The sequence below is a fragment of the Cherax quadricarinatus genome, chromosome 41 (assembly GCF_038502225.1).
Source record: "Cherax quadricarinatus isolate ZL_2023a chromosome 41, ASM3850222v1, whole genome shotgun sequence".
NCBI lineage: Eukaryota > Metazoa > Arthropoda > Malacostraca > Decapoda > Parastacidae > Cherax > Cherax quadricarinatus.
The window spans coordinates 9,524,286-9,537,650 of record NC_091332.1 but is presented as its reverse complement, the minus strand read 5'-3'; the positions used below and the strand labels follow the sequence as shown (position 1 = coordinate 9,537,650).

Below are 13,365 nucleotides of genomic sequence, written 5' to 3'. Positions count from 1 at the left end.
TTTTTTTTTATTAACACATCAACCATTTCCCACCAAGGTAGGGTGGCCCGAAATAGAAAAACTTTCCTCATTCACTCCATCACTGTCTTGCCAGGGGTGCACTTACACTACAGTTATAAAACTGCAACAAAAATAATAATAACAATAAAAATAATAATAATAATAAATTATTATTATTATATTAATATATTACTGGTTTGCTCCCCAGAATACATAGACTACCAGTGGATGGACAGGTCACGTGAAATGATGTACTTATTGACATGTCGCATTCCTCCTAGTATGGGCTCCATCAAGCCAGAGGCAGTCTCTGTTGTCCACACTCCCTGCCATACTGCCACTAACCTTTTACATGTAAATATTTCATCCAATGTAAATGAGACACTTATGTAACTTTAAAAACTTCATTATGGAAATGATTTTTCTACCATGGGCTTCATTAATCTAGTATACATAATTGCAGAAAAATAGAACTATGTAGTATCATAGAGGTCATTTGTAGTGTAGACTGGGTGCACAAAATAGTTTACATCTGACAGCTGTATCCTGATGACTTACAATCAGTTGGAGATATTGAAGCTGTAAGTCAGTGCTGCTAAACTTACTAGGTACTGTGAAGAAGATACCAATACACTACTGCCACATCACATTGTTATGGCTGAAGGGGTGAGTTTTCCTGCCTTCAAGTACAGGTTACCATATTTTATGGTGAACAAGATGCTCCAGTTTTGACAGTGCCCTTCCCCTTCAATTCTGATTGGCTAAATTTTGGAAAAAAAAAAGATAAATGTTACTTTAGTCTCCAGAATGCTGAGAAAATTTTCGAGATTTATTTTGTGGAAAAAAAAAAAAAGTAGCTTCAACACCATAAAATATGGTAGCTAGTACTGCACTAATGAAAGACCCCATTGCCATGCCAAAGCTTGCTTGTAGAGAGAGCTACAATAAGAAAAACAATAAAAATTTATTCACTGGTCAATAAGATCAACGTAATCGCTGGCAGGGACAGGAAGAATGAGGTAGTCTTTATCTCTTTTTAACCCTTTGACTGTTTCAGGGCCCTCTCTGAAACTGTCATTCTATGTCGCCAAATATTAGAAAAAAAAATATTATTTTTTTCTTATGAAAATGTTAGGAATATTTTTACTAGTGTTTTAAGCCTAAAAAAAATTTTTTGCCATCAGTACTTACCGAGATATAGAGCCGCAAAGTTTGCAGAAATTGACGTGCGTACGGCAACAGCGGCGACTGCCGCCCACCCGGTATTCTTTTATTTACTCTAATTCAAAGGTTTCTTGCATTTTTCAATATTTTTCTTTTCCAGGTAACTTATGTGGCCTGTGAGACCAATGTAAGGTGCATTGTTCAAATATACACTCATTATTTACAACACAATAACAGAACAAACTTTATCACTATTAGTTTGTGTATACACTTTGTTTACACAAACAAACAATACAAAACAATGTTTATTACTATTGTTCCATAATATATATACATATGTACAGTCACTAAACACGTTCCTAGAACTGCTGCAGCTTGTGGAACTCTTTGAAACATGGGTATATGCAGAGGGGCACTTCACACTCCTCACACATAAAACGAGTGTCTCTGCGTGTTTGTGGGCGTTTTGTGGTATGCATACATACATAACACCTCTTCTGAGCATTTTTCTTGGCAGTAGTAGGAGGCAGTTGTATGGGGTAGTGATCACCAGGCCTCATACGAGATGACGTCTGTGGGCGCTGGTCTATTGCAGGAGTTGCTCCTTTGTACTTTGCAATTATTTGTCTGATTACTGACAGGCAAAATTCACCATATTTTGGTGTTTTGTTGGTCTTCAACTTGTATATGTTATAAGCATTTAGCATAGAGATATCAACAAGATGGAAAAAAAGTTTGATATACCACTTATAACTCTTGCGTACACAGTCTGCAAACCCAATCTGCATGTCACATTTGTCCACTAAGCGCATATTGAGGTTGTAGTCCATGACAGCTGCAGGCTTTAGAATGGGTTCATTGGTCTCTCTGTTGTCCCTGCCACTGGGTACCATTTCGTTTGTGTGAACTGATGTCAACAATGTGACATCACGTTTGTCATGCCACCGAAATGCCATGATGTCATTGGCAGCAAAGGCTTGCACCTCACCTCTGCGAGTGCCAGCGTCGAACCTTGGCATATGTTTGCGATTACCACGCACTGTGCCACACACGTCTGTCAAGTTCACTCGCAAGAAATCACTGAGTAAGGGGCTTGTGTACCAGTTATCAGTAAATAACATATGCCCCTTACCAAGATATGGTTCCATCATTGTTCGAACCACATCACCAGAGATACCCAATAACTTCATGGTATCTCTCAAAGTATTACTGCCAGTGTACACAATAATATCTAAAACAAGACCACTTCTGCAATCACACAGTACAAATAGCTTTATACCAAAGCGTTTCCTCTTGCTTGGTATATATTGCTTGAATGAGAGTCTTCCTTTGAATAAAATCAAGGACTCATCAATAACAAGCTTCCTGAAGGGATAAAAATACATGCAGCACTTTTGTTTCAGGTACATAAACACATTTCTTATCTTATATAACCTGTCGCTTCTGTCAGGCCTGGTTTTGTCTGAAAAGTGTAACATACGCAACAGTATCAGGAAACGATTGACACCTATAATGTCACTAAAACCTGGAGTTGAAATCAGGCGATCTGTTGTCCAGTATGTGGTGACTGTGCTTATACACATGTGGCATAAGCATTATTGTGGCAAAAAACAGGTACATCTCTGCCACAGTTGTCTCCTTCCACTTGTGTAGCCGTGATTTTGGTGAGAGAATTGTATTTGCCATGGTGTATTCACAGTATGTGTTGGTTTCCCTGACAATGATGTCCATCAGGGGTTCATCGAAGAATAACTCAAAGCAGTCCAGTTCACTGGCATTGTTCCCAAGTGGACAAGATGGCTTTATCCCACTTTGTGTTTCATCAAAGTCATGGGGACTGGGAACAAACTCGTCACCGTCCTGCCAATCCCAGATGCGGTCTGCTGGTGGGGTCTGGATATTGTACCGTGGTTGTGGCTGTGGTTGTGGCTGTGCAGGTTGTGGTGGTGCAGGTTGTGGCAGTGTGGGGTAGGGTGAGGCTGGTTGTTCTGCTGAGTCAGCCGCGTGGCTAGTAGCGTGGCCCGGTGATGGTGCCACATGGGCCGTGCCACCCTCACTATCACCACCACTGCCTCCTCCCTCACTGTCACCATTCATACCCATCGTTACAATATCGTCATCTTCACTATCAGGTCGTGGTGTTGGGCCACGGGATGTGCTCCCAGAGTTTCTCCTTCCCCTTGGAACAACATATGAAACACTACCAGACCGCATGCTACGTCGTACATACTGGCGCTTCACTGGGGAATATTCACTCTCACTGTCACTAGAACTGCTTTCAATGACCTTGAAATCACTATCACTATCACTGCTATCATCAGGGTGTTGTACACGACCAAATAGTTTCCTCTTTCGTCCTGGTACAGGCGAACGTGAACGTGAACAAGCCGGCACAGCACCAGAGGTCGAAGGTTGTGGGTCATCTGGGTTTTCGTCACTATTTACGTTATCCTGGGCACTTTTTTCGGTAACACTCACTTGAAAACCCTTGAATTCACCGTCACTGACACTTTCATCGCTGTTAGAGCTATCACTTGGGAACAAAAGACCTCCAATCCGCCGAGGAGTGAGGAACTTCTTACTGAGAGGCATGGTGAAAATGGACTGACAACATGGCATTCCCACAATGCACCGCTAGGTCCCAGATTTTTTTCACAGGGTGCACACCGACCACTGAGACCCATTCTCTCCCGTGTAGGCCTATCAGGCCTTTGGCGCTCGATTTGAAGCCGCTAGAATTTGTGCGTATAAATACGTCAGAAACATTGGCTCGTAAGACGTATTTATACGTCGGAAACAGTCAAAGGGTTAACATGAGGGAGACCTTTCTTTATGCTATAGATGCATTTTTTGCCTATGGTTCATAAAGTGAACCCAGTATAACATGCAAAACATTGGAATTTGTTCCGAAACTGCAAATTTTGTAGTGTCTGACAGCATTTGCAAAATATATTTACAGGTGCTCCTCGACTTACGATGGGGTTATGTTCCTACAAACCCATTGTAAGTCGAATATGAATATCATATGCTAAATAAATAAATAAATAACTACTGTCAAATAATTACTGTCACTAACTAAATACGAGTGTATTGAAAAGTAAATAAACGAATGTAAGTTAAGGACTACGTGCCTTCATGCTGGGTAATTATCTCAAGTTTCATCTCCAGAGTAATTGCTTTTGCACCATCATAATGTCGAAATATCGTAAGTCATACCATCATAAGTCAAGGAGCACCTGTATAGCAAATCGAAGTCCTGTTTAGACTGTGTTTGTTGTGTGTACATGTGGTATCACTGATCAAGATGTAGCAACACAAATAAAAAATTATTGAATGTTTTCTCCTCACTGTATGTGGTACTGCAATGCACATAACACATAAAATGTGGATTCACTGATTCATAAATTGTTTCCAGGTGATTGGGGCTGCAGAAAGAGAGTCAATGGCTGTGTCTAGTAATTTTATTTCACAAAATGATAAATGGTAAGTAGAGCTCAGAATTTTACAGCATGCTTAGAAATGTATTATTGGCTCTTGTGAGCATGAAATGTAGCTGTATAAAGGAATTAAAAAGGATATCTTGATGCCTATAATGTATGTAAGCTTTTAGGATATAAAAAAAAAGTACCTTTTAAAACATTTTTCTGCAGTGGGGCCCACCAGAACTATGCCACACCTCATTCACACCAATACTCACGGCTCTAGACCCCAACAAAGTTTGTATGTGCACTCTGTGGTCAGTAAGGACCTCCTTCAAGTGTGTGTTTGTTATAATCATCAGCTGAGGCTTCAGAGTAATGTTGTTACTCTATTTTGTCCCATAGCCTGGTTAGTAGCGCACTCAGCTCACACATAGAGGTCTGTGGTTGGATCCCCGGTATGGGCGGAAACATTGGGGGTGTGTTTCCTTAAGAAATCTGCTGTCCCTGTTTACCTAGCAGTAAATAGGTACCTGGGTGTTAACCAACTGGTGTGGGTTGCATCCTGGGGACAAAATTAACCTAATTTGTTGATGCTCTGCATAACAAGGGGATTTCTATATAGTATGTAATTGATATCAGCTAGGTTTGTATAAGTTGTATCATGTACTTGTGGAAATTATTATTATTATATTATTTTTATTATTGGCACCAACACAGTTCTCTTCTGTTTATGATTATTTCATTTCCTGGGGCCCAGGGATGTCCTCCAACTGCTTTCAAGATTTCTGGCAGTCTCTTTGGCTCTTGAAAATATTTGTAGCAATGATTTACTTTGCTGGTACACAGAACTGGTGATACCCTTTCTGACTGCCTGGCTTTCCTGCTATTGGGTTGTGTTGATTTGCTTCCTTGCAGGGATTCCTACATGTGTCTAAGATGGGACAGCCTCTCTATTGTTAAACTTCACTCCTCTTTATGCTGTTGGCCTCAAACAGCCTCCTACTTCAGTGGGTGTAGGGGCCTGTCAAGAGGGCATTGACCTCAGCCTCTTGCCCCTACTAGAGTTTCTGTCTCAACCAACACATTCCAGGATAGTCATTAAATGAAAGGTATGCAATGCTAAAAAGCTGATGAATAGGATGTGGATCATTAGATATGTCTTATTCATCAACTTGTTAGTATGCTCTTGGTCTAAAGGTAGTGTTTGACCTAGCAACACTATGGAATCTTGGTACTGGAGGTATATTCTACAATTAGTGCTGGCCTCTGACCAATGACTCACTGCCAGGTCCTTTACACCTTTGACCACATATACTAATACTGCAAAACTCCACCTTTCCCAGTGACTCCACTATAAAAAGTCTCTATCATCAAGTCCCTGTATTAGATTGAAAAAAGCCTGCTGAGCAGGCAAAATGTCTTCAGTTAAAAAATGCCTAGATCATTCATCAGCACTCCAGAAAACCATGCATTCTATAATAGAATGTGTTTTGTAGCTTCTCTGCCTTTCATGAGTGGTGTGAGTATGCCTCAGTTCTCCTCAGCTCTTCACAGGGACATGGTTCATTGCCTACTATCTTTCTTCCTCACACTTCCTCAAGATCAATTTCTCTGCTTCCAGTTGGGAAGCTACTCTTGATATATCCTCATAGCTTGTAAAACACCAGTTCCCTTATCAGCAACAGTTTTAAATGATCTGAAAGGAACTTTAGGCTCTCAACATCTTGGTCATTTACTGGGGACACCGAAAGAATTCAATCTTGGTGGGTACATGAATTTCCTTATGCTTTCTCACCTACTTCTTTATTTAAGGATGTCAACTCTTGCCTTGCTGAGCTGTACATTCTTTATACAGTATCCTCATTATTTCATGGTTTCCAGCAACTCTTGTTCCTGACACTGAAAATCCTCTCATAGAATGAGCTACAAGTAAAGGTTAAAAGAATTGAATCTATCAGACATTCATATTAAACATAGCATTCAAATAATCTAACTTCAACTATACACTGTCAAGTTCCTGCTTTTCATATTCAGTGGTTTTTCAAACTGTACTAAATGTTGCTTAATTTTGTAACAATTATGTACATTTTGAAAATAAAATTGTTATTACTGCATTATACTCTTACATAAACTGCTATCAGACAGTTAACAAAATTGTTGATTTATTGCCATGCCAAATTGCAAACTTCCATTTTTTTTTTTTTTTTTTTTTTTTTTTACTTCTGACTTCCCTTGATCCTGTTCTTTTTGTTGTTGTTGTTTTGTTTACTACTGTATATTATTATCAGCCATAAGTCAGCCTGGGTAGTAGATGGAAAAGGGTGGGGGGTGGGATACTTTCACTCAAATTATCAATCTTGCATAATCCCAGCCAAGGTTATATTTTCAGTCTTCACAGATGAAAAAAATCAGTTTTTCTGCATCAGCAGTCAACATATGTGGTGTTTTCATAGCCTCTGAGGATAGTGATAATATTTGTAAGTTATCACCATGGGAGTCACAAGTCTAAACAGAGGGGACTAAATTAGCTGTTTACTGTAAAGCAGTCAATACATACAGTGTTTTCATATCCTCTGCATTATCAGGGCTAAGATGTGAGGATACTGAAGATAATGTTTATATACAAATTGTTTATCACCACTTCATCTTGTGTTTTCCATAATCAGGGTTGTGGAAATTGGATATGATGTCAGTACAGTACCTACTGTATATACATTGTGCATCAGTTTCATTGTTAAATTTAAATTTTGTGATAAATATACAAGTTTTGTATGGGGCTTGGCTGCAGGTGATGGCACTGTTTACATGTGTGTATCTCCCTCTTTGCCTCCTTCCCTCACCCCCTTTCCTTATTTCTGTTACTATTGAAAATATGAGGAAAACTGCATTTAAATTTTTTTATTTAAATTAATTATTAATATGAATTAATAAGTTTATAGAGTAGACCATCTTTTAACACGGTAGTTACGTTCCTGAAAAAGCAGTGTTAGGCAAAACTGTGTTAGACATACTGAAGAACTTATGGGAAAAATAGGGTTACGTTCCTGTTAGCCCCCAAAAAGCCAGACAACTTTTTTTTTTTTTTTTAGACCAACAGATCTTACAAAAATAAAAGTGAATATATAATTGTAGTTCATTGTCATGATGTATTATGTTGTTTTTACTGCATAATATTGTAAATGCAACAGAAATAATAGTATTTACCTTAAATTGTGGGTGCTGGTGTTTGTGGATGATTGTGAAGAGAGTGGAGAGTTATGCTGTGGTCCTACTGGGCTGAGGTGGATGGTAGAGGTTCTGGTACTGAAGTCAATGGATGTACTGGAGTGTGCATAAATTCTGTAAGGGATTTCTATTTTATTTTACCCTACAGTACATTATACAATTGACAGTAAGGCATCAACTGCTCTAGACACCATTTCAGGATTCTCTTCAGTAAAAAAGTCTAACCTTAAGTCAGTCAAGTCATTCAGTCAGTCAGTCAGTAAGTCAGTCAGTCAGTAAGTAAGTTGGTCAGTCAAGTGACTAAGTAAGTCAGTCAGTCAGTCAAGTCATTCAGTCAGGTCATTCAGTCAAGTCATTCAGTCAGTCAAGTCAGTAAGTCATTCAATTAAGTCAGTCAATCAAGTCATTCAGTCAGTCAGTCAAGTCAGTATATTATCCAGTCAAGTCAGTAACTCAGTAAGTTATTCAGTCAAGCTGGTATGTTATTCAGTCAAGTCAGTAAGTCAGTCAAGTCATTTAGTAAGTCAGTCAAGTCATTCAGTCATTCATTCAGTCAGTCAGTCAGTCAGTCAGCCAGTCAAGTCAGTCAAGTCAGTCAAGTCAGTCAAGTCAGTCAAGTCAGTCAGTCAGTCAGTCAAGTCAGTAAGTCAGTCAGTCATCACACAAACTCATATTTACCTCATTCTTTTTGTGTACAAAATGATGCTTCATTCCAGCAACAGGCTATCTCTTGTCTAATATCTCTATTTTCTTTGTTAATTCTAAGACTTAAATGCTTAAACCTTTTTTTGCAACTTTCAGCAACACTTGTATGCCTACTGGGTGCATGATTGCTTGGCAAATTTAAGATATGGAAATTAATATATATCTAAACAAACACAGCGAGCTACTGGCACAGGTTCATCCAACACACGTATGAACCGAACTGAAGGCTGGGAGGGTGGTGGGGGTGGCTGATGCTGGCAGGGGATGGCAGTAGCCCATCCTGCCCCACGGGCGACCGCGCACTCAAAATTTTTTCCCCTCCCGCAACTATGTTAAATTAATTTTACGAAGTGTTAAATATAAGTATGCCGCAATTCTTCAGTTGTGCTATAACCAAAACGTGCCAGACAAAACTGTGTTAAACAACGGTCTACTGTATATACAAAAACATTCTGGTAGTCAGTCTCACAGCAGTGAGATTGGCTTGGAACTGCCTGGGGTCATTACAACCCAACAATAGCAACATACCCTTTTCATTATTTTGACTGTTTTTCATATTTTTTTGGGTAGGTTGCATTTATAAGACAGGGAGTATTACTCTGGACATTTATTCACTAAAAAAAAAAATTGCCTTATGGTTGATAATACTGTATACAATAAATGCTGAACTTATTACTTTAAACAGGAATGGGCAAGAGTATACTGCAGCAGTGTGTGGCCCAGCACTTTACTATTACCACCAGGACTTCTCCATCAGGATGGTGGAATGGCTGGAAGCCTTAAGGGCACAAGGAATTTCTCATGTCTTTCTCTATGAAATGGACATACATCCTAACCTTCAGAAGGTTTTGCGTTACTATGAGAGTGATGGCTTCATCAGCGTAACCAAATATTCTTATCCACCTCCGTATATCAGTGAACCCAGTATTCGTAGGTTAGTATTGCTTCAGTTATATCAGTCGAGGTATGTTGCCACTTGTAATTGTTAGTATTTCAAAATGCTACAATTTGTTGAGACCTGGCTGCTGCTGCTGCTGCTGCTATTATTAGTGTTGGGGTCCACAGACTTGGCTGCTTCTACTATAAGTATTGTGTCTACAATGTATAAAGATTAACAGAGACCTGGCTGTTTCTAGTGCAGTTGTTGGAGTCTAAAACATGACAAATATATTTATCATACCTGAGTGTATAGCCATAAACAAATTTAGACCTAAAAATTAATCATTCCAAACCTCCCTACTACTTTTTGGCTCAGTCTTAGCTTTTTCTGCTTTCCATATTCTTATAGATGCCAGTTTTCCTTGCCATAAAGGATGTATCAGTGGCCTGGGCACCATTTGAAAAGCAAGATTTATGCTAGCTGGCATAGAGAGGTGGTAGTCTTTCTGTATTTGGTTCATTGAAGGAAATACAGAAAGATATTTTGCATTCTTCAAAAAAAAGGTATTCTAATTATGGGTCTAATGAACCGCTTAGGAACCCTAACACCAGTACCTTAAACCAAAGGAGAACATTATGATAAGAAGGGGGGCATTTCATGGGCACTTGTACAGGTGAATCTTATTAATCTGTGAGTGTTTTTATAGGATTAGTTGAGAACAAGTAAGCATCTCGCCCATCTTGACAAGTTCCATCATGGCTCTATAATATGTGAATGTGTTCACTACTAGTATATCTGAAAAACTAAATTTTGTGGTGCCCTGGAAAGCATGTTTCAGTCTTTCCCTGTGATAGTCATATGTACAGTTAGTGCATATATGCTAAAATGCAAATGTAGACAATCTCTGGCAGGCTCTAGGCAGAGGTTTTCATCTTAAGAATAGGTAGTGAATAATTCTACCTCCCTGCCAGGCAGAAAAGTCTTGATCATAACATTTATGCCCAGTCATGCTTAACTTGTATTGTATTGAACCTAACCCATATATCCTTGAGTAATTACTGACAAAATCATGGTTTATATCAATATACAGTATATGTAAAATCCGCCAATGCCAGGACTTTAGGAACTATTGGTCTAGGCTAAGGTGGCCCAAGTCTGTCATTTTGGTGTGAAACTCTGTTTATACTGATATGGGCCATATCACATTATAACTGACAAATATGGTACAGGGTCATTTTTTGACCAGTTGTCTTCCTGGCCCAGGTCATGCAGACTCAGATGCCCAAAGGATCAGTATTGATCCTCTCTCTCTAGCCTGGATAGTAACTGTCTTTGAGCCACATTAAGAAGAGGAGTTAAAACTATTATGGCTCCCTTAATGTTAGAAAACAATCCTGAACTTCAATGTATCCCACTAAGAAACTGCAATGTTATGTGCCATGGTCAGTGGACTTTATGATTTACTAGAGATACCACTTTATAAATCACAGGATTAACTTGTCTTGGTGTTGCTTATGCTTGAGGTCAAGCATACCAGGTTGAATGTGCTAGCGGGGTGCAAGCACATCTTTATTATACAGTGGTACCTTGGGATACAAATTTTTTTCGTTCCAGAAGGCTGTTCGAGTGCCAATACCGAACAAATTTGTTCCCATAAGGAATAATGTACATCAGATTAATCCATTTCAGACCCCCAAAAATACACTTACAAAAGCATTTACATAAATACACTTACATAATTGTTCAAGTTTTGAGCTGTTCGTATCCCGAGGTACCACTGTATATACACACACATTCAAACACCCCCAGGATTAAAATTTCCTTCTTTATCTCATGTTTTATGTCATCCAGGAAAATATGTAATAAGACTTTTTACCAGGCAAGTAAGTCACTGCACATGCATGGGTATAGGGGAAGAATTCTAACTTAGTTTTCTTCTGAGGAGTGGAAAAGCAGCTGTTATATTTATGAGATGAAAAGTAAAAAATATTTAATCAGGTTACAAAACTTTAACATGCTTTCATTTTTCATTTATTATCAATAATAATTATTGAGTTTTGGTGACTGTGCAGATTATGGACTCTGGTGGAGCGTAAGAAGATGTGGGCCCAAGAGAATGTGTACTTTACAGACTGTCTGCTCCGCCACATGCATCAGTACCGCTTTATTGCACACCATGACCCTGATGAGTTGCCTGTCTTACTTAAACACAATTCGTACACTGCTATGCTTAACCAAATTTTAAATGAGTAAGTATTAAGAAATTGTTGGCAGGTTTTGTAAGCTGAAGTTGTGTTCAGGAATGTTGGGCAAAGTTTCATGAATTATTTTACATGTGAGAGAGGGAAACTTAATAAAAGACAATGTCTAAATTTTTATCACCATTAGCCACTGTATATTAATTTTTAAAATACGAGGATTAATTACTATTACATATTTTTATATACGTAATTCATATTTATTTTGAATAAACTTCATAATTTGATTACAGGTATTACATGGTCGTTAAATTACATACATTTGAATAGATACAAAACACTGCAGCAGACTTACTGGGTCATGCAAGAAAGGTCTTGTTGACTGTATGTCTAACTAGTTTCATTCATATCCAGTAGTGTCTCACTTATTTTTAAAACATAACAATGCTGTAAAGAGATTTTATGAGGATAGTGAGGCTCAGGCTAGAGTGTAGGAGAGAGGTAGATTACTTTAAAGTAAAAGTAGGTCTTAGGGATGTGTAATGTCACCATGGTTGTTTAATGTATTTATAGAGGGATTGTAAAAGAAGTAAATGCTAGAATGTTGGGGAGAGGGGTGGGATTAAATTATGGGGAATCAAATACAAAATGGGAGTTCACACAGTTACTTTTTGCTGATGATACTGTGCTTTTGGGAGAGTCTAAAGAAAAGTTGCAAAGGTTAGTGGACAAGTTGGGGAGGGTGTGTAAAGGTCGAAAGTTGAAAGTGAACATAGTAGGTGATGAGGGTATCAAACGATTTAAAGAAAAATTGGATATCACATTGAAGGGAGGGAGTATGGAAGAAGTGAATGTTTTCAGATATTTGGGAGTTGACTTGTCAGCAGATGGGTTTATGAAGGATGAGGTTAACCATAGAATTGGTGAAGGAAAAAAGGTGAGTGGTGTGTTGAGGTATGTGGAGGAAAAAAAAACATTATCCATGGAGGAAAAGAAGGGAATGTATGAAAGTATAGTGGTACCAACACTCTTATATGGGTGTGAAAAATGGGTTGTAAATGCTGCAGTGAGGTGGAGGCTGGAGGCAGTGGAGATGTCATGTCTAAGGGTAATGTGTGGTGTAAATATTATGCGGTGAATTCTTATTATGGAAATTAGGAGGAGGTGTGGTGTTACTAAAAGTATTAGTCAGAGGGCTGAAGAGGACTCACATACACAGTACATGTGTGCAAGGGCAGGCAACACAGAAAAAGTGAAGGGATGGGGATGTAGGTGGGAAGACAGTGATGAGTATAATTGAGAGAGGGAGGGTGTGGTGTGAGGTCCTGTGCCTCACACACTGAACATGTCTGGTCAGTGGAAGCCGCCTAGCTACTTCCACAACTGAATCTACAAACGCTTAATCAATTTCTACCAAAAAACACAAACTTTTCATATACGTATACAATGGACCCCCGACTTACGGTGCTTGTCAGCGTAAAAATTTGACCCCGACCTACGTTGAAAAATTCGACTTACATCATTCATTCCATACACATCCAGGCGTCCGTCTGGCCTGAGCACGCCTCAGCTGCCCTGCCTTCAGTTAGTGTACCAGTGTTTACAAGCCAGTGCGGTCACTTTCATGCATACATTCGGGACATTTTGTATTATTCCAGTGTTTTTAGTGCTTGTAACTGCTAAATATGCCACCAAGGGCCCAAAGAAAGCTTCTAGTGCCAACCCTGTGGTAAAAAGGGTGAAAATTACAATTGAAATGAAGAAGGTGATA

General features: G+C 38.9%; 1 protein-coding gene across 5 annotated transcripts in view; it reads left to right on the top strand.

Moving 5' to 3' along the window:
* Positions 1-13,365, top strand: part of LOC128695762 (uncharacterized) — a 93,092-nt gene that overhangs the window by 73,153 nt on the left and 6,574 nt on the right. For all 5 annotated transcript variants that reach the window (XM_070092981.1, XM_070092982.1, XM_070092983.1 and 2 more), the window contains 4 exons: positions 209-354; positions 4,580-4,647; positions 9,202-9,450; positions 11,469-11,645. In XM_070092981.1, the coding sequence (XP_069949082.1) occupies positions 209-354; positions 4,580-4,647; positions 9,202-9,450; positions 11,469-11,645 (640 nt within the window). The remainder of the gene's footprint in view (positions 1-208; positions 355-4,579; positions 4,648-9,201; positions 9,451-11,468; positions 11,646-13,365) is intronic.